The sequence below is a fragment of the Molothrus ater genome, chromosome 2 (genome assembly GCF_012460135.2).
Source record: "Molothrus ater isolate BHLD 08-10-18 breed brown headed cowbird chromosome 2, BPBGC_Mater_1.1, whole genome shotgun sequence".
NCBI classification, from domain to species: Eukaryota; Metazoa; Chordata; class Aves; order Passeriformes; family Icteridae; genus Molothrus; species Molothrus ater.
Genome location: NC_050479.2, coordinates 63,874,019 through 63,896,654, shown reverse-complemented (window position 1 = coordinate 63,896,654; position 22,636 = coordinate 63,874,019). Strand labels below are relative to the sequence as shown.

Sequence of the window (22,636 nt, the reverse complement as noted above, 5' to 3'; positions counted from 1 at the left end):
GTCAGACACAAAGTCAGAGGCTGCTTTCATAAACAAGGAGCACTGCTTTATGGGCAGCTGCAACAGAAGCAGTAACTGGACACCTCTGGCAGCAGAACCCACCCCTAGGTCAGTCATGCTTTGATGAATTATGCACCATCAATAATCTTTAGAACAAGCAGGATGTGACAGATTTACCAGCTCCTCCATTCCCTTTCCCTGCTGTTTAATAGCATCTGACAAATGCAGGGCTGCTGGATGATGTGCTTCTCAGCATGCCCTGCTTTGCACACCACCTCAAACTCAGGAAGGATGTGCAGAAGCAAGAAGAAAGGGGATATTCTGCGCAGCACCATGCCAAGAGGAGAAACCTCTTTCACACTCCCCTCAGAGCATCATTTTCCTGAGGAACTGCAGTTGAAAGTTCTACAATAAATGTTCTACTCCTCCATCCGTGCTAAAGAAGCAAAGACAATGCACAGAAGACCAGCACACAGACAAGCACAGCAAAATGGTCAGTCTGCTCCTCCAGTAGCTGAAAAACAATTACAAAAAAACCTTGAGCAAAAAAAAAAAAAAGCTCAAAATTAGGCCCCTTATCTCTCTGAAGGAGATAAAAAGCCTTCTCTTGTACAATAATATAAAAAGTCTTACAAGAAGTCATTATTACCCTTAGAGTACAGCACTGCAGCCAGTCCTGAGGGAATGAATCTTGTCAACAGCCAACACTTAATGCCCACAGAGGCCCTGCATGACCAAGCAAAGGCAATGGCAGATCTAAACAAGTGGAACCTTTGCTGTTAGATGGTACAGTGTCTACTAAAACTCCCCACTGTGCTTGAGCTCCAGTGGATTTTCATCCCTCCCTCATCAGTTATCTTCTCCTGACCTGCCTAGGGGTAACTTTTCATGATCAATTTAAGCTGCTGTTGAAAGGAGCCATCTCACACCCTTCATCTCTCCATGTACTCCTGCTGCCTTCCCTTCTGCTGGCCTGGGCACTTGCATTTCTTAAGCTGATAATGCAAGAATACCTGGCACTCCCTCTTCCATTTGCAGTCAGATGGTCTCTGGTGCCATCTAAGCCCTCTTCAGAGCCATGTGACCCTCATCTCCTTCATGGGAATCACAACTTTTGTGGCACAGAGTTCTCCCATGGAAGGTTATGGACCTGATGGAGGTCCCTCCAGCACGTGGCTGGCTGTCCTGGGCTCCTTTTGTAGCCCAAGGTGAGAAGCAGAGTCAAACCTCAGATAAGGCCCATCGCTCTCCACTTCATCTTGGGTGCCTCATCTGTGTGGGCTGCATTATCTTTTTCTAGCACATTATCTTGCTGTACTCCTTGTCCACAAATGAGAAGTGGTTTTGTGTTAAGTGTTATGGAAGAAAAGCCCTTGAGCTACATGATTATCATGTCTTCCATGACATCCTCCAAAACTTCTTTGACTCCTCTGGTATGGCTGCTGACTGTCCATACCAAAGCAAAGAGTCAGAGTCTCTCCTTAGGTCACAGATCCGTTCTCAGCCCCAGTTTGCCTCATCTCTTCAAAGTGCTGCAGATTCCTCACCAATCCCCTTACTAGCTGGCAGCAAAGGAACAGTTCATGCTTGGTATAAAGGGATGTATGTGTTTCCTGTGGGCTGACTGTCCAGCTGCAGGTTAGGAAAACTGGAAACTTGAACTCCTATTAGTACTTTTTCTCCCTCTTGTCCCAGTGTATTCCATTCAGTTCCAATGAAACCTGTGGGAAGTTAGTGTCTCTGTTAAGATAGATGGCACAAGTTCACATTATGTTTCCCTTCAGAAACAGGCTAAAAGAAAGGATGAGAATCCCATATTGTGTTTCTGGATGTGTAATCCCGTGCCCCTGACACTTTTTGCTGGGTGTGTGTATTCCACCCAGGTTTTATGGAGCCTGGAGGCATGTCAAAGCAGAGGCTGTGCTTATTGTATGTTAAGCACCCAATGAAAAAAAGGACTCCCAACTCTGAGAAGACAGTGCATGAGATCTTCATGCAAACAAACTTAGGAACCTACAGTGGGTGCTTTCACACCATGGTTACAAGCAAGCAAACTGCTTGGCAATTCCTTACAAACACCCTGTAAGACAATGATTTTTCTGCCAATGCTCTAGGCTTCTCCATAAGCTCTTTATTTTGGCTGCCTGGTGTTCTCCCTCAAAATATGCTGCTTGAACATTATGTTACATTGTTAGAAATAATCAGAATTTCAATTTAAAAACCCAACAGCCTTATCATCTACTTATCCTCTGGAGAGCACTGAAGTCTTCAATACTCTTCTCAACAACAGATAAGGATCATAGTTCTTGGCAAGAACCCAGACACTGATATTTGGTATAAATACCAGATTCTGTAGAGAGCTGAAATGTGTAATTCAATTACATGTTGTGTGTGTAATTAAATTACTATGTAAATAAATTACTACATAATAAAACTCCCATCAGCAACCACTAGTAAATCAAAAGCTGTAAAAAACTGCATCCAATGCCATAATTTCCAAAGTCCTCTGATTATAGGCATTGTGTTTTCTTAAAATTCCACTCCTGTGAAAAGCTGAGATTGTCAAAAATGTGTTTTTTATAATAGGGCAGAAAGAGCACTGCCTTCAAAAAAACCCCAAGAAACACTGCACACTTGAGTAGCTAACAAATTCAGTCCAACAATGAGGTCCATACCACACACAATGTACTTTACTTAACTGAAAGTGTGATTTTATGATGGGCTTAAGACAATTTAAGACTTTACTGTTGGCACTCTTGCCCCTACTATTCTCAGCTAAGTGTTTCCAGTGCTTCCCATGTGTCAGATCTAGATGCAACTTGAAAGAGCTTGCTGAACTTACTGAAAAGAAACTCTCAGACTTCAGGAATAATAAGGATTGTGTCTTCTGGTGGCAGTCAGAAAACTAGCTTGGCTAAAAATGTTAAATTTCAGAGAGACCTCTTTTAATCAGCCTGTGCTTTTGCACAAATCTTCCCGGTATCACAAAGATGTGGCAGGGAAAGCCAGCCAGAGAGGAGGCAGAAGTCACACCAAAACATCTGCACTGAAGACACGACCAAAGACAATGTGGGATCAAGCCCTGGGGCATGGCCAAGCATTGCCACGTTTGTGCCTCTGTAGACAATGAACAATATCAGCATTACAGCAAAGGACCCATTTGGACTTGGCAGGGGTCGAAAACTAGTTTGAATCTCATAATCCTTTCAGCTGACAGCAGTGTGTGGCTGAAAATATCTACCCCCTACCAGCTGATGGAAAAGGGAAGCAGGAATAGAAAGCATGCTTCATTGTCCGTGCTCCATCCTGGTCTCTTATGATGGCAGCCAGGAGTCACCTGGTAAACATTTCACGAACATTTTATAAACAATAGATACAATTATTTTTTTCCCCAGACTACAAATCAACAAATGTTGTAGCAACAAAAACAAGGCATACAGAGGATATCTACTGCTCTAGAATGTGGCATGCACTATTACCAAATGCTCCAGTTTCCACTGAGTGTGCATAAAAAAATGGTATTTATTTATTTTTAAAAGTTCAGATGAAAGAAAGTACCCCACGATAATGTGCTATGGCCATGAGGAAACTGACTGTTGGCATTGGCAACATGCAGTAGAAACTGCCTTAATAGCTCCAGCCTTCACAAGTGTTTTGTTATTTGACTCTATGACTCAGATGGCTTTTCCTGTTCTACCCCAACTAGTGCCTCTGAGTCAGGAGTTGCCATGGGACAGATTTATTTTTTTAGCTTCCCTCTTTGGGCTTTAACAATTCAGACAGACATAGCAACAATTTCCAGATAATTCTCATCACTGTACCAGCTGAACTTAGGAGTGCCAAGATCTTTCCTGCAACCCATTTCTCAGGGTTAAAACACCCACTAAATGGCTGCCTAGCTCCTTGTGGTTTTCTGGGACAGCAGCAGTAACACTTCCACAGGGGGAAATTTAACCCACATCACCAAATAATCCAATTTAACTTTCTCTGACATATTTCCTGTAAGATTTTACTACAACTGTACGGCACACAATAGCTCAGTGTCTACCACAGATTTCCTATGCTTCTGAAACATGCTTGGATTATTATAAATGAGGATGCATTTGGTTACATGGTTTTGATTATGACTACGTGGCCATAAAAAAAGGAGCTAGAAAAAAATTACATTGTCATCCATACACATTATTCTAGTCCACTAAACCAGTCCAGTTTTCATCTGCTGTATCTGTATGACAAGGAAAAAAAAAAAAACAAACAAAACTGACTGGATGTGGTCATAAAAGAGTATAAAAAACAACTGCATACAATGTTTTGATAACCGGTGCAGTAACTGTTTAGGGTCCACTTGCACATCCTTGATACAGAAATCCCAATCTAGCACCAAGCCAGTAGAAAGTAATTAAGCCATGGAACACACAGCTTGGTGCACGCTAAATGATCCCAAAGAGTGAAATTGAATTTTACAAAAACCAGAGATACACAGGTTACTCCAAGACAGACAAACTTTAGCAGGAACCTCAGTCTTTAGAAGGGCAATGCTATGTTTGTGGTCAATATCACTTGGAATGCAAAAATCAAATCTAGGTTTAATTTCATGTTATGCACTTTTCTGTGCATGTCCTTACACAAGGCTGTGCCTCATCTCTAGAGGTGTCTTCCAAGCTCAACTCTCTGTGAATCAGCACTGCACTTTTCTATCCTGGATGCAAGCATTTGGTCCTTCAGCACAGTGGAATCTGATGACAAGCAGTTACATAAATGTTTTGCACAGCCAAAGACTGCTAGGTTGCACGTACTGGTGACATTTTCCCTCTTCCCCCTGCCAGAGTGGGAATCAGCATTGCATTTTACCCCTGGCATCATAACATGAGCCAGGCAAGATATGCAGAAGATGTATCATGTTTTCCACAGCTTTATTTTCCACAGGAGCTGACACTTCAGATTTCATTACTATATAAAACACCTGAATTTGCAACACTGACAGATGCTGCAGGCTAAGGCTTTACATGATTTGGGTCCAATTTCCTCTTGCATTTTTCCTCATACTTTAATTAGTCTTTGTTTCATAATAACACCTTCTGGAAATGCAGTATGATGCTGGCAAGCCTGTTGTAAATTGTTTTTATAATTGTATTTAATACAGTTTATTGCCAGCCATTGTAAAAGCATCTCTGTTCTCTATGGAAATAAGAAACAATATACTACAGTGTATCTTTGTCTAGCAATAAAAGAATATAATTATAGCCTTACACTCATTAAATTATGTTGTTTGGAGAAACAGACTTAGAAGATACCCAGTCCAGCAGTGCCTGGGTCAGAATCAGCTAGAACTAACCTAACTTAAAGCTGGCAACTATATTATGAAATTCAAGTTTTGTGACAGATTTTTCAAAGCCAAAATCAGACCCACTCCCCTTCCTGCTGCTGGTTAATTTTCATCACCTTTAACAGTTCATTGAAGACAGATTTTGAAATGATACACAAGAAACAGGAAGCCATTTCTCCCTGTGCTTTTGTTACAAGGCATCTTGTGGTGGGTTGGCCCTGGCTGGACACCAGGTGCCCACCAAAACCACACCATCGCTCTCCTCTTCTGTTGGGTAGGGGAGAGAAAATTTAATGAAAAAGGTCATGAGTTAAGGACAGAGAGAGATCAATCATCACTTACTGTCATGAGCAAAACAGATTTGATTTTGGGAAATTAATTGAATTTATTACCAATCAGAATCAAAGTAGGATAATAAGAAGTAAAAAATTCTTAAAAACACCTTCCCCCACCCCTCCCTCCTTCCTGGTATTAAATTTATTCCCAATTCTCCACCTCCTTCCCTGCAGTGGCACATAGGGATGGGAAATGGTGGTTACAGTCAGTTCATTGCATCGTTTCTGCTGCTGCTTCCTTCTCAGGGAGAGGAGTCCTTGCCCTGCTCCAGGGTGGGGTCCCTCCCATGGGAGAGAGTCCTCCATGAACTTCTCCAACATGAGTCCTTCCCACAGGCTGCAGTTCTTCCTAAGCTGCTGATTCAGCGTGGGTTCCTTCTGTGGAGTGCAGGCTTTCAGGAACGGGCTCCAGCACGGGCCCCCCATGGGGTCACCAGCCCTGCCAGCAAACCTGCTCCAGCGTGGGCTCCTCTCTTCAAGGCTCTGCAGGGTCTGGCAGGAGCCTGCTCTAGTGAGGGCTTCCCACAGGGTCACAAGCCCGGGGAGCTGATGCAGATGACACTGACAAAACGTTGACCAAACTGTGACCAAATCCCCAAACAATGATCTGAATTTATACCAGTGTAGGAACAGAATATCAAACAGAGCATTTATTAAAAAGAAACATGTGCAGTAACCCACATATTTTATATCTGCCAAAACAAACCTTCTTGTGTTCAATTTCTAGAACCAGAAAGTGGGTGAAATTCCATGGGCTAGGAACATGGGTATGTGCAACATGGAAATAAAAATTTTAATACCCCAGCTCTCAGGTTTACCTCAAAAGAATATGAACACCCTACAAGGACTTGATTATTTCCTAGCTGCTAAAGGAAAGGCAGGGGAGCAGGGGAAGGTGAATTACCAGCTTTCCAACTGCAAAGCAGGTGAGCGACAAGCTCTTTACCTCACTGAGAAGCACAACCTGAACTACAGCATACTACTGGGTTCTACAATTTGAAATGCTCTAAACTCTTCCAGAAACTTGCATCTTATCCCATAGGGCCGTTTTTATATTTAATTTACCAGCTTAGCTGGACCAGCACAAATGTGTATCCAGGCCGATTGTCAGGCTAAAAATGATTAAAGAAAAAAAAAATCATTCACTTCCACAATTATTTCTAAGACAACCTACTTATATTGGCTCCAAGGCTGACTAGGTGTGGAATACTTCAAATCATAGAATCATTAAGTTTGGAAAATACCTCTAAGATCATTGAATCCAATCATTAACACAGTACTGCCCTGCTCACCACTAAACCACGTCCTCAAGTGCCACATCCACACAGTTCCAGGGATGGTGACCCCACCATTTCCCTGGGCAGCCTGTTCCAATGCCTGACCACATTTTCAGTGAATAAATTTTTCCTAATATCTAATATAAACTGCCCCTGGTGCAATTTGAGGCCATTTCCTCTCATCCTTTGTGAATGTTACAAATGACAAAAGTCATGTTTCAAAACATCAGTTTCTGGTTTGGGTCTTTCTGAAGAGCCATTTTTTTTCATCAATGCAAAAGTAAGCAGAAGAGGCAATAAGCATCTCCATCAAAACTCCTCCTCCCTAGTTGAAAATCATCTCTGAAACACCTAGCTCAAGGCAATCTGAAGATAATTAAAATTATGATGTATGGAAACTGTTGTTTATTGTGCCAACCAACACTAATTAATTATTTCTTTGTGATTCTGACTGTCTGTATCCATATGCCACTTATGGCCTTTATATTTTGGCATTGTGTACCTCAGGTAAAGGTCCCTTCAGTGGGTATAAAGTGCCTAGCCCAATTCTCTCTCATATAGAATTAGGGATCCCTAATGGAAATTGAACACCGTAATTGAAAAGGTAATAGAAAATACAAGTAAAATGAAGGTTAATACATTTCCTAGATTAATGATGAGCACACCAGTAGGCAAAATATCCCAACAAGACAAAGCACTCTTCTTCCTAAAGAACAAAGGAAAAAGTAACTTCATACACCAGCGTTCAGGTAAAAAAAAAAAGAAAAAGCATTCCTCTTCACTGAAATCATACTGCTGAACCTTTGAAAGCTGTAATACCTCCAGATGCATCACTCTGCAGAAAGGTTTGTGTGACCTTTTTGTTCAACTCAATAAGGCAAGGCCAAGTGGCACACAGTCACCCTGACAACAGCCACAGTGCAGCAGGCACCCGCTGCCTTTCCTTGCCGAAATACACACGCTCTGCAAACTTTGGTACTCTTCCCCAAATTACCTGCTGTACAGAACCACAAGCATTAGATGAATGCTGCCAGCAAAAAGCATTTTTTGGTTGTCTGAAGCTGGGACGCAAGGGCAAAGAACAAAAGAAGTGAGAGGCTGCCCTAAAACCCAAGGTCCAACCAATCCACAAGGCAGGGCTTTGAACTGCTGAGCAGTACACTGACCACAATAGCTGCTGCCTTGTGCTCAGGGGAAAAAAGTACTAGAAATAGGCACAAAATGATCCTGCCACTGCCATTTAGCAGCCAATGAAGTTTTACTTCCGACCTGGGGGGTCTGGAAGTTCCTGTACAACTTTGCATTGGTGCAAAGTCCTGCAGTCTGCTCAGCTGCTGTGATAGAAGCTGTAGTTGATCCACCTGCTAAGTCTTTCTTAACCTTTTCTTGGCATGTCTGTGGAAAACCATTGTCCAGTGGAGTTAATCCAGAAAGTGAAAAGATTATTCATTTGTTAAACACTGAAATTGGAGCCTTGCTGGTACTACCAAATAGGACCCCTGTAAAACCAAACTAACCTGTAATCCTCCTGGGTCAGATAAACGCCATTAGAACAGGAGTTTCAGGTGAAGCAGCTGCAGGTAATGGAGATTCTTTCCTTCATAATTTACAACAGCTTACTTTGTGCTACACTAGGGCCTAACAGCATCATTGACTAGACTGCTTTTTGTACTGTGAATGATATCACTTATTGAATCTTTTCCCCAAAGAAATTAAAAGGTCCAAATCACCTTTTTTTTTTCCAATCTCTCTTCTCCAACATTCTTTCTTTAAAATGCATTACATACCCACTACCAGCCTCTGACGTGAAAGTATTTTTATTTTACCAAAATTCTTTTATGTAACTGCTTCTGTTACTGTTGCAGTGTCTGACCAAGCCAACCACACAAACCTCTCAAAAGGCAAAGCTAAATACTGCTACTTGTGAAGCTGTGTCACTATAATTTGCCTTGGAAGCAGAAAAGAGAAAGAAGGAGACTTTTCTGTCTCCTGAACTTGTGTGTCTTTGCTGGAATGATAATACCTCCTTGTACTGACAAATTACTGGTGTTGAAACACAACTGCAATGGCCACATACACAGCACAGCAGTGGCCAGCAAGACACTGAGCAGACCAGAGATAACAGGACACACTGCAGCTGCCACGTAACAACAGCTTCATCCCCCTCAGAAATACCTCAGTTAATAAAAACCAAGGCTTACAATTGGAATTTGCTACCTCTATTTGTAAAATGTGCAGCAGCCATGCAAAGTTTTTAAGGGATTCAAACCTAGTTCTCAAATGAGAAATATTCTACTTGCACCTTGTCTTTTGAATAATCTGCCTCCATTAATCAAGTAAGTATGAGTCACCACCCAAAAAGCGGAAGAAGTTGGCAGCATATTCCCCAAGCCATCATCTGAAACTGTGAGCTGAGAGGGTGGTGTGCCACACATCTGGTGTAATCAGGCAAATCCAATATGCTTTCACTAGCACAGAGAAGATGATTGCCTTGATTTTGCCTCCCAATCATTTCAAAAACTATACCCAACAGTGAGAATCCAGAAATCTATTTAAACAACAGAATTTAGGAAAAAGCTGCACTAAATTCTCTCTTTCTCAGACACACACACACAGAGTGAGCAGATGGAGGAAAAGCAGTGAGTTCCTTGCTAGTCACATCAGCTCAGGAGTCAGACATTACGAATGCTGTCTCATCCAGCTCTTGTTGAAATCAATTAAAGCCCTTCAGTGAAGACCACGGGAGATGGAAAATAACCCTCCCCACACTTCAGCCAGAATGTGTGAATGAGAAAAAAACCTGACAGCTTTCTTCCCCTCTGATTTTCATGGTGCTTAAAGATCCAGATTATCAAACACATCTTGTCATCTTGGAATTTTTGATGTGCTTGCTTGGCATAAATAAAGCTCATGCCTATGTGTGAATCAGGAAGACAGACATCACTTTGCACTTGGACAAGGAGAGATACCAGCAGTCATGCATGAATAAGCATCGCTGCATTTCAAAGTGCTGTGGATGCAGTGTGTTCTACAAGTAAGGAAGTAGATAGAGTGAAAATGTTCCTCGTTGCTTAAAAAAAATCCTCATTTTGCATTAGTGAAAAATAAAGAAAAAGTAGTCCAGACATGGGAATTTGTCTTTTATCAGTTGGATAACCTGAAAATCAACTGGCATTGTAAATATCTAGAAAGACTGTGGCACTTACTAGTGCATCTACTATCTCTGAAATAAAAAACTGACTTCATTGGAGTTGCTCTGAAGTGCTTTGTTGGCATCGGCTCACAATAAACATTCAATTATTCCTGCATTCCCAGCTCCAGTGACATTCATCACTGCAAACTCCTTTGGCCTGAGGGCCCATTCACACTGGCCCACACTGTGTCTATAGATTTTGTTCTCATTTTGCCTTGCATCCTTGTGAGCGCCAATATTTAGGTCTTTACACATGGTTTGTGTTTGGTCATAAATATTCAAACAGTTTAATTTTCTATATTGTTTCTAGACATATATCCAAGAGGAGAAGGAATGGAGGCTTTACTATGTCAAAGTGAACTCTGTCAGTAACACCAGGTTGATGTTAAATAATATTAGCAAGCAGAACAAAAGAAAATATAACAATCCACTTTAAAAAAGAATCTCAAAGTTATACTCACTGCTGGTAGAGGACATTCGGCTGTACTCAGACCTGCAAGACAAAGATTTAAATTAGTGTGTATTAAATCTAAAAGAGATAATGAAAAAATTACCAAAGCTAACACACAGTGCTTATTGAAAAAGTTTAATGCCCATTTAGCACTATTTTTGTGCTAAGAGAATAACTAGAATAGGTTTTGAACACTGCTTCAGAAAAACTGCCATCACATGTGAATTTTGAAGATATGTAAGTAGAATGAGTAAATATGTAAGTAGAATGAGTAACTATGCTTTTATCTAGAAGTTATTCATGCTACCTAATTCTAGGTGGGAAAATAAAAGCTCAGAAGGCTTTCCATAAGGAAAAAATAGTCTGCTTCAGACACAGGTGAGGAGTAGAAGTCTACTAGACTTTGACTCAGCTCCTCTCCTTCCTCAGTTTATGTCCTCTAAATGCTGCTTTCCAGATTTTGTTTTTGGAGTTCTTTTAAAGAGAACTCTATTTGATGAGCAGAATTTTTATAGTTCTACAGTCACAACTGTTAGAGAAGGAAAAAAAGAAAAAAAAGAATGCCAAAATATAAATATTTAGATGACAAAGCTTTTTGCTTTAGTAGACTATTTTCCTCTTGGAGACATCTCAATAAAACTATACAGCCATTGGTTCTAGTTCAGGGGATACTGGATTATCTGTGAGAAAGTCAAAGCAGTTGAGTGTTTTGATCAGCAGTGCAATTAATTTTTTGGCTGCATATAACCCCAAGCTCCTGAAAACCCCATTCTGAGCTGACTAAAACATAGCCCATTTATGTCCTGAAGATTCAGAAATAATAAGGTAAAACAAACATGCTATCACTTAATATTTAAGGAAAAAAAAAATATTCCACTGCTGAGGCCCTACCTATAACCTCTGAGTGTTTGGATTTGGAGTTCACAGCTACACAGCCTCTATCCTCATAGTTACTGGGTCCCCAAAACAGACCCCATGCACCAGAGCACCCTGCCACCATAAACATATGGCACGTGTGCCCTGCAGTGCCCTGGACAGGCAAAGGGCTCAGGGATCCCTGACACAGCTCTTGGATGCAAACCTAAATCCTTGTTTCATGTAATAGTTGCAGCAAGTTTGCAACATTGCTTTATTTTAAAGAAATCACATGAGCCTTGACTCCCAAGAGATGTGTGGGGAAGTAGATACTATCTAAGCCTATTCTCAGGACACCCTCATACTCTAGGCTCTCAGGCAACCAAGGGAATAAAGGACATCAGTCTCACATAACTACAGTATCTGCTTTTGATTTTAATGTAGATATATCTCTGCAGAAGAAAAAAGGAATTACAGTCACCCCCATATTTCACAGCTTTGCAATCAGCACTCTGCAGATCAGATGCCATCTTCTCATACTGTTTAGGTGAGAAGAAAGGAAGCACCCCCAACTCTTGCCAGTCCTGCTGGACTAGTGAAAGATGACACAACCTGAATGTTTCACAAAACTCATGAAAAAGGATTCACCAATACCATCACGTGCCGTGAGGTTTTCATAGTTTTTGGAAAGATCTGGGCAAGGCTGGGGAGAGAGCTGCTGGAGGGGGCTTGCAGCTCCCCTTCACTCACTCTTCTTTGCTAATCCTGTACCCCCAGCCACTTTGATAAGGCCAGGGAGCACGGAAACATCTCTGTCCCACTGGCAGAGACCACAGGTCTAGGTCATTAGCAGCGACCCTCAGGCACCCCACACAGAGCTGCTCCACAGCACCTCCTCCATGAATCAAGTGCTGTCCCTCAAACAATCACCCCCAGGACCCCTATGGAGCAGGGAAGAGCAGGGGCAGTAATGACATTGTCGTCCCAAATGTGGGCTCACTGCCCCGTGTGCAGCACCAATTTACACACCAAGATGAGGTATTCCCCTTTCTTTTGTCCCTGTGCAAAGCAGGGAGCTGGTGTGGCCCACAACAGGCTGGGTCCCCAGCCATCAAAGCTCCACACCACTCATATTTTAGCAAGCAAAGAAATCAGGGCTCATTGGCCACCAGCCACACAGCTCTGTTACTGATCAGTATTCCCACCTGTGCTTGGCTACATGATTCACTTGCCATGCCAATGACCAGCCTGTCTCTCGAGTCACTGGGTTTCCCGAGTCAGTGGGAAATGCCCACCAACTCCCCCAGTGAAATTGTTTTCTACCTAGTTAGAGCTGACTTCAGCACAGTTGCTGAAATTAGTTTGCTTTATTTGTTTCATCCTTATCTTGTGAGTTCTGCCAAATGTCCTTGTGGCCCATGAATTCTGTGTTCTTTGTGCCCACTATCAACAGCACATCCCTCTCCCTAAGCTTGGCTAACCTTCCCCTAGATCTGAGACCACTGAAGCACATCAAGCCCTAAAATTTACCAGGGCAATTCTACTGACTGATAAATTCTAATTTATCTACCTAAAGCCTGGACATCAACATGAGCAGAGAAGGAGACCTTCTTGTTCCTGCCGCTGGGCAATGTACACACTGCTGGTCTGGCTCTGGCCAGGGACCAAGGGGAAGTGATGCCAGGGGCTGGCTAAGGTGCTATGCAGGCCATGAAACCACACAGTATTTTCAGCAGCAAGTCACATCAGTGTCATCTGGCACCATGCACCATGTATATTTGAAAGGGTGTGAAAACTGTGTAATGTGTCATTCTTCATAAGCCTAGAGGCAAGCAATATACATCCAGCTGCCTCCAAGCAGCCCCAGCAAGAATTCATTTAGTCTGCACTTCTGTTTGAACACAGCCTGGGGCTGTCCTTCAATGTATCTGTGTTCAGCAGTTGGCAGCTAATTCAAAATGAATCTGCACTGCTTGTATTTCGGATGGAAGCGAGACAACATTTTGCCTTTTGCTTAGTGCAAGTTGGAACAGTATTCTATTACTTCACACTGTTATTTTATTATCCCAAAGTGCTGCAGGCACATTATAGGACATGGAGAACTAATGAGTCCTGAACTTAGGGAGTAGCAGCCTATGTACATGCAGGACTTGAAAAATGAAACAAGAGGAAAAATAAAAAGATGGGGGGTGAGAAAGGAGGAGACAACAGTGTGCTTGGAGACAAATTGCAGAGACACATTTTAATAGGCTTTAGAATTGTATTGCAGGAGCTTTTTTGTAGTTCTAATATGGTTCAAGCTAATACTTAATTTATGTTTGTTGCATAACTGACATCCACAAATTAAAAAAAAAAGGGGCAATTAGGCTCAAAGGCTTATGTCAACCTCAGATACCGAAATGAGGGCTGTACCCTCTCTAAGCTCCCTCTATTGTCAATGAAAAGAGAGGTCTGAAGCTGTTGCCTAGACAAGAAGCCTACAGAAACCACATTTCTAATGTAGAAACACCACATTTCTAATGCAGAACCCTAGACTGGGTGTCTAAAACCAAATGGGATGAATATGAGTCTCTCTGTGTGCTCTCAGGGACAACGTGGATCACCTTTTGTTCTCCCTCCAGTTTCTTTCTCTGCCTTGAATCTAGTCCTTGGGAACAAAAAAAAAAAAACAAAAAAAACCCCAACAAAACAAAACAGTGCTAGCAAAATCATTGTTCTCAAAATATTAGAAGAAACCATTCAGATTCATGGCATGCATTGGTAAGTGGCTTACAAATTAAATTTTTTTCTCTACAGTCATCTTTTTAGGACACCTAATTCTGAAGTTTGTATAAGTCTTTTAAGCTTTTTAGACTGGCACACACAACATTCCCTTTAACAAAATCATGCATTAGAAAAATCAAGTACTGAAATAAACATCTCCTGGGGCATACAAGCTCCGTGGACATCAAGTAACTGTGTTCCTTTCTGTTCTTTTCATTCCTGTTTTAAATATCCTGAGTATTGGCTTCTATCATTTCCCTTTGAAGAGGATTTTCCCAATAGGATAACTCAAGAGTACAGCACTCATATGCTTTAATGGTGACACCTGGGACTACACTGGGGCTTAGAGGTTCCAGGTCTATTACATGGTCTTGCAGCAAGCTATTTCCTCTGATAGATGTTAGATTATAGATAAAAGGAAAAAAACATCCATGACAGAAAGTGAACAAATAGAGGACTGTTCCCTTTATAGGCACATAATGAGAAGAAAAATTATCAAACAGGGTATTGAAACAGTGTGAGGTACTGAAAAGGAAGGCTTATAGCTCAGTCAAAAAGACACATTAGTCTGCAAAGAATGTGTGCTCAATGGTCAGCCCACCAGCAAAGAGGAGCTGTGGAACATCAAAAGATATTAAAATAGGAATGTAGAAGCTTGTGATAAAGGTGGGACCTCAGTTCCCATTACCACCATTGAAGGATCAGACTTGTGCATTTTTAGACATGGTAAGAGCATCAGGAGTACAAAAGATATTGAACAATCCTCTGAGATCTGCGTGCACCTCTCACTGCTGATCAGTGATACAGAACCTCAAAACATCCAAGAGACGGAAGCATTCCACTGAATTCCAGCAAGAAGCTGCCAGTGCATCTTGCAGTTGCTGAATGTGGTACCTAAAAACACTGTAAGCTTGTTTCTTTGGGTAAGAACACGGCGCTCTCACAGCTCTGGCTCACACAAGCAATGCAGCTCTTCCAGCATCACAAGGTGCTTGGGTTCCTTGGGCACACTGATCAGCTGTGATCACACAGCACCACGTTAGCACAGCTACAGCCCTGACAGCTGCAGCCATAACAACAGTCCCAAGGGAACTGCCTGGGAGCCAGGCCAAGTGCTGTGAAACAGTCTGCACCTGTACCAGTAAAACCTCTCGCCTCCCAAAACATCCCGGCAAGTTGTCTGCTGGGAATGATCCCTGAACCATGGCAACACAGGCAAAACATATCCCGGCCCATGGTAAAACATACCCAGGAAAGACATGGGGGACAACTAGATGGCCCCATTCAAACTGATCCCATCAAACCATTTTCATCATTCAACAATATGGACAACTCCATCCTGTGCTCAGGGACACCCTCACGTGCTGTTTAATGCTCTGGCATGGCTGGGACCAAGGTATCTGAGCTGGTCATCCCCAAAGGCAGACTGCTGTGTAAAACAAACACATCTCCAGTAATTCTAACATAATACTACACCCCAATATGCCCATGGTCTTCACTGCAAGGGCTCCTTAATCCCACTCCCCGAAATGAAATAGCGGAAAGTTTATAATCTCTTCTGCTCTCTGCATCCTTTGCTTGCCTAGGACTGATGGAATGGAACCTGCTAGATTCATATTTCCCAAGCCTTCTCTACCTATACTTGTGGCACATTTCACTGTTTCATATTAAGTACTGTATTTAACAGTTTCTTTTCCTTCCCTCCCTTAGAAAATACTCTACAGGGCACACGGGAGTATTTTCTAGTCCCACTAGAAGAATTAGAAGATTTGGCTTTATAGCTCTGTCTTGGGTTTCTTCCCACCAAATTCCTGCAGGTCAGATTACAATCTGCTTCACTAAAACTGGTCCAGCACAAATCTGTTACCCTCATGGTACTTCTACTTGTGCAGTCAAGATGACTGAAATGGAATGACTCACAGCAACTTGTCCCTATACTCCTTGCTTTGGATTTCTAGGAAAGTGACAAAGACAGATGACAGATCCCCATTGAGCAGCTCTAACCACTATACTCCAGAGCTCATTACCAACAGCAATGTTTGAGACCCCACATAAGAGACACCATTGTTGTATAAGGTTTGAAAAGTTGTTTGGCATCTTCCAAAAAGCACCTGATGAGGCAGGACCACCCTGGGATTTAGTGAGCACACCTGGCTGCACATCCTGCTCACCACTGCCTTACAGAGCACTCCCAGAGGGACACATCAGGTGCCATGTATCCACCCATCCCAGGCCAGGGGCTGACTTATCCTCCTGAGGTCCTGGTTCTCTTAATTGACAACAGAAGAAGCCTGATTTATGCCAAACATCAAACCTTCACACAGTTACATTTAGCTGAGGTGAACCTAGCTTCTTGCTGGGACCTAAAAATTATGGGTATCAGTACAGAGCTCATGGCCTCCAGAATGTGATCTAAAGTCTGTTTCATCCTTGCCAGTCCGTGCCTTGCTCCTGTGCCTAGCACTCTCAGGTCTGCCTGCCCTGATGTTCAACCAAACAGCTTCGCTTCACTGAGTAAATCTAGTTGGAAATGGTGCCTCAATGCCAGTTTGTGACAAACAGCTCAACTTCACATCATTCCAATGTCAAATCAGAGACAACTTGAGTATCATGACATATCTGGACTGATGGGTCTATACATGAAGTGAAAGTGTCAGCAAAATACCCCCAGCAAAACAACCCCCCAAACCCCAAACCAAAACAAAAGCAGCCCCAAGGTAAAAACAGGCCTTAAAATAGCTTTCAGCATCAGTGGTTTGTGTTCCTGAGAGTTTCTCATAGATGGATGAAATACGTGACAAGAGACTGACGTGTCAATTTGAAGGGCTGCCATACAAAGACCTAAGTGAGAAATTCCTTAAAGCCAGAAACATGAGACATGAAAGCAACTTCTCACCCCAATAAAACATTCAATTATTCATTTGATAATTTAAGTGATCCTTTCTGGCTGAGAACACACATGGATTACAGCGTTCTTGATATTTTACCTCTAAGAGGGGTACAACTTCATATATATATATATATATATATATATATATATATATATATATATACACATATATATATATATATACACACATATATATATATATGTATATATATAGGCTGCCTTACCTTCTATTAACAAGTGTATTTTCTACTTTAGAACCTCACACTTTTTACTGAACTGCAACAATTAAAGAAAGGCTTTTTTTATCTGCTTAAGAGAGAAGTTAACAGAGTTCAAATAATTTGTGGTTTGGCCAGGATTGCACATGCAGTTAGGGAGTGCCATAAGGAAAACCAACAAACAAGTATAGAATACTCCAAAAATGAACATATTCTCTGCAAAAATAATTTGAGGAATGAGAGACAGGACAAAATGTAAAGGAGGCAATAAGCACCATGAAAATGAATTGTCACCAAACAGCACTGGATTTTGCTAAATATATGTTACAAATAGCTGCTGCATGGTACAGTGTCACGAACTTCAAACATCCCTTGTTTCTCTGTTTTGCAATGGATTTCTCTATATCTTGTTGAACTGTTTTGTTGCAGTTGCCTACTATCAAAAAATACTATACCATTCTTCCTAAAATTCATCAAATACTCAACAATTAACTGTTGTTTAATCCAGTTTGCATCATCAATATTTACATTTTAAACTTACACAAAAAACCTCCCCACCAGGTACTTCAGCAATGTCTCCCCACTTTCTCTACATAGATTAATAAATTATTTAAATACAAGGAGGTAAGTTGCAAATTCAAATAAATTAAAAGTTATAACTTCTCAAAACTTCAAATGACTTTAAGGTGAGGAAAAATTACATGTTTAGGCTTGGAGGAAATCAGTAAGCTAATGATTAAAGTGTGAAACTTTTAAGACATAGGCTCTTACAGCTGTCTAAGTTAACTGCTGCTGGGAACTATCATGGATGTTGAAATGTTTAGAACATTGATGTTTAGAACAGAGAAACCACCAGGTTTTCCACATTCACTTGGGATATTGGTCCTGAATGCAGTGAATCAAGCTGATGCTTTGGCCTGGATACCAGTGGTAGCAAATCTGTATTGTTGCCTCAGAATCAGGCATGCCTAACAGCCTCCAAAATTGTCTTAGTTTGTCATCTTTGCTCTGCTGTTCAAAGACAGTGAAATAACAGCATTTGCATGGCTTGTAAAATGAAGAAAATGTCAAAATGAATATTTCTACAATTAATTTTAAGTAACTGTTATTTTTCTCACTTTTTTATATTTCTTTGCTATTCAACTACAGTTCTGTAAATGCATACATTTCTCCTCCCTTCAATCTTTCTTCCACTTGTTTTTCCCCTCTGTTTTCTTTCTGATAAAAGACCAAAGAAAGACTATTTCATTCTTCCTAAAATGTCAGGTTTTACAGTACAAATCCACTACTGAAACTATTACCAGAGAAAGCTTGGTGTCCCATACTTCTGGACTAAAAGTTTTCAGTAGCAGATGAAATAAGGTTCTTATAATAAAAACTCCCAAAATATGTTTCCTGAAAAGATACAACTTGTATAGGCAAAGTCTCTCACATCAAGGATGGTTGAACTATTTCAAATCTCATTGATAAACAGCTAATATAAACTAATTGGCTTATACGTTCCATACCCTTTATTTAGGTACTTGACAACACCAGCTCAATCCATTCTTATTGGATTCAGGAACTCCAAATATGCTATTTTTGTTCAGCAGACTCTTTGCCAACCCTATTTACCAAGGCAAATGCAGTAAGAGGAACATATTTTCTAAAGGATTAGGAAAATGAAGGCTTTGAATTGTAATTGATCTTGCCTTTAGCAGAGAGTTTTGCCTGCTTTTGTAGCTGGCAGCCACAACAAAACCTTAAGCAACATATGCCTTGTGGAGTACTTGATGTGTTCAATTTGTTGGCTGCTCTAAGCAGCTTCAGCAGCCCAGGCTCCGTGTAAGAGCTCACACATCATTACGTACCATCATTGAGATGACAAGGGCGTGCAGTGCCTGGAGTTACTACAGTCACTATCCACTATTGTTCCCTGAGTGACAGAAAGCGACCACTCCATGCAAAACTGGTCCTGAATCACTCTGACAAGCCTTCATTAGCTCTTATTCTTTCAGAGGATGATTGCTGAAGCTCAGAATAGTTAATTAATTTATTTTTTTTTACCATTGAGTAATAGGTGAAAAAGGAATATTGTTCAATTTAGCAATAGCTGTGATGGGACTGAGACAAAGCAAATAGCAGATCTGGTAACAGGCAAAAGCAAGTGCTGTGAACAGTTGGTTTGGTGAGAAAGCTGAAACATAAACATTGTGAAAGAGACATACGCAACATGTTTATCAGAATTAAATAGCTGCTAAACAAAACTAAAAATAATAATTGAAATGCAGAGACCCATTGCTTTTCAAAATAAACGTCAGTGCAAAGCACTGCAGCTATTAATTGCCATATGTCATTGTTCAAATTCCTCAGACAGACTCTTCCTCCAACCTATACTTTCCAGTGTCACACATGGGACAGAGACACTTCATAAAATCATCAGCTTTAGCACCTCATCAACACCAGACACAAGCAGCTGTCACGCTGGTCCCTGAGGTCCAAAGGTTAATGTCACCAGCTGGGTCAAATCCTTCCAAGTGCCTGTCCCAAGGAAACCCAGGTTTTTCCATTCCAGATAAACACAGCAAATTAAGAGTGACTTGACCAATCAAGGGGTTTTTGAGCTTTGAACCAGGCATGAGTTCACTGATTACTGTGTCTTCCTTTTACCTATGTCCCTAATGGGAACATATCTGCAAAAGAAGCCTGGATTTTTTCCTTTGAACTTATGTCACATAAAACATTTTAAAGCTTTTACTGTTAGGTGTGCCTACAATACAAGGTGATGGGAAAAGTCCTTAACTTCTCAGACTACAGAAGAGATTAAAAAATTATTTTTATTACTAGCTGGACGTATGAAAAAGATTACCATATGCCATTTTCACCTTTTAAATTTTTATTTGTAGTATTGCTACTTCAGTTTTGGTGTGGCGCACCTGACACCACTGTGCAAAGAATTAGCTTTACAGTTTTGCAAGAGTCAGACTAGAGGCCAAAGGAGATGCACCAGGCAAGGAGCTTGGAGAGAAACAGCTGGAGGAGCGAGGAGTGAGGAGATGGAAGAGTCGGGAAAGAACAGCTTTAGCAGGAGCATGCAACCTCCCTTTGCCCTTCTGGAGCCACAGGAGGAGCAAAGGCTCACTGCTGTTCCTGACAAGATCCCAAGGCAGCAGCATGTAGGACAGCTTGAAAGCACTAACCTTTCCCACAGAGATGGGCTGAAGGCGTGAGCTGAATGGGCGATCCCATGGATCATCCTTGCAGCTCCATTAACTTAGGAGAAGTCATGCAGCTAACAAACAGCACACGTCTGGCAGCATGGTCATGAAATCAGGGGGAAAAAGTCTCCTTAACTGAGATGACACTCCCAGCAAAGTTTACAGCAGTTCACCGCTTAGCATGGAGAGTATCACAACGAGAATCATGACAACAGCAACTCATTTTCAGAGTGCTTGCAAATCAAACGTGCTTTTGTAGAAGGCTCTCAATTGTCCTTCTGAGAAATAAACTCTCTCTGCCTGATGCTGTCTGGGTGTCACTGCCAGAAGGAGAGGACAGGTCTGGACAGGCTCCCAGACCATCCTCAGGCTGCACTGTCCCTGGGATACAGGATTGGTGCGGCACCAAGCGCTGACCAGCGCATCTGGAGCCCAGCGCGGGCCGCACCGCCGAGCCATCACCCCGTGCTTTGGTGCTCAAACTTAAAACCCACAGCCACGACCTGTCCGTGGCTTCCTCCCCGTGTGTAGCGGGAGGACGGTGGGGTCTGCTTCACCGAAGGGGAACGCGAGCTTCCCTGGGCAGTCGGAGCAGGGTGATGCCTCCCCGAGGGCCACGCCGGACCGGGTCCCAGGAGGGCAGGAAAGGCAAGGCAAGGCAAGGAGACGCGGCGCTGAGCGGGATGCTGCCGGAGGGAAGCTCTGCCCGGGACACGGAGCCGCCGCCCCAGCCCAGCCCCAGCCCCAGCCCCGCCGCTGCCGGGACGCGCTCGGCGGCGGCCGCCGGCAACAAGTGCAGCCCCTGGGGCCGGCGGCAGCTGCGCCAGAGCCCGGCAGAGCCGCCCGCACTCACCCGCCCGTCTCCGCTCCCGAGTCCGCGCACTCGTCCTCGCCGCCGGGCTGCTTCTCCATGGTGGCGGCGGCGGGGCTAGGGGACTCCGCGCCCGCCCTGCCGCCCTCTGAGAGCGGCGCTGCCGCCTCTGCCGCCCGCCCGGCGCAGCAGAGAGAGCCGCGACAGAGACGAGAGCGGCAGCGAGAGCAGCGCCCGCTCCGCCGGCCCGGCCCGGCCCCCGCCCCGCGCCGCGGGAGGCACCGCCCGCCGCGCCCGCTCCCTGCAGCGCCCGGCCCGCGGGCACGGGCCGTGCCCGGAGCCGGGACAGACGCGGCGGGCGCGGGCCGTGCTCGGAGCCGGGACAGACGCGGCGGGCACGGCCTGTCCTCCGCGCTGGGACGCCGCGGGCTGCTGGCTCCCAAAGTACGTCAGCACCTTCACGGTGACACTTCAGTGCTCCCTGGGCTAGAGGTGCAGCGCCCCATGTCCAGTGGAAGTTAAGAGAGACTGTTGGATGTGTGGATGTTCTCGCTATCCATCCGGTCTTGGAACATCCGCTGTTACAGCCTTTGATTTGAAGTCTCTCACTGTGCTGAGCTTTCTCCAGCCTCCCCCAAGTGCTGCCTGGCACTTGTTCGTTACATCTAATGCAATAACTTTGAAATTACACACAGAAAAGGGCAAGGCGTGGTTTTCCAACCTGATGAGAATTTCTGTAATGATGCAAAAGGAGGGTTAGAAGCATTTTGAATGCTGCCTGTGAGGAAATGCTGATGTAGAAAAGCTGAGTGATAGTGTCTATGAAATGAGAGCGAAGGGAAAAGTTGTGGGTGTGCTCCTGTTGTCTATTTATTTTGTGTTTGGAAGTGAACACCAACCTCTTTTGCCATCACTTACAGAAATTCAAATATCCATCCATGTAGGTGTGAACCAAGATCTCGCTGCTGCCAAAAAAAAAAAAAAAAAAAAGAAAAAAGAAAGAAAAGAAGGAAAAAAAAAAGAAAAAAAAGAAATAAAAAAAAGAAAAAAAGTCTTCCCTTAATCTACTGAGCCCATTCAGTCTGTGTCAGATTTTACAAGAGGAGGGGCAGAACTGATTTGTTAGCTCGGCTCTCTAGAGACCAGCTCTTTGTCTCTTCTGAATCAGGTTCAAAGGTTCAAGCACAAAACTGGGATGGTGTGCTCTGTGTTCCCCACAATGTAGATATTGTGGGACAATTAAACCTACCCCATAAATGGAGGCTTGTTCCTTTAATATTTTGTGGAAGATGCTTTGACGAGTTAGAATTTTCTTTTGGA

General features: G+C 42.9%; 1 protein-coding gene across 1 annotated transcript in view; it reads right to left on the bottom strand.

The window, feature by feature from the left end:
* FAM124A (family with sequence similarity 124 member A) overlaps positions 1 to 21,487 on the bottom strand; it is a 41,551-nt gene extending 20,064 nt beyond the window's left edge. The window contains exons 1-2 of the mRNA XM_036392219.2: positions 21,359 to 21,487; positions 10,593 to 10,624 (exon numbers count right to left, since the gene is read on the bottom strand). Coding sequence (XP_036248112.1) covers positions 10,593 to 10,624; positions 21,359 to 21,417 — 91 coding nt within the window. The 5' untranslated portion in view covers positions 21,418 to 21,487. The remainder of the gene's footprint in view (positions 1 to 10,592; positions 10,625 to 21,358) is intronic.
* Between the last annotated feature and the right edge of the window lie 1,149 nt (positions 21,488 to 22,636).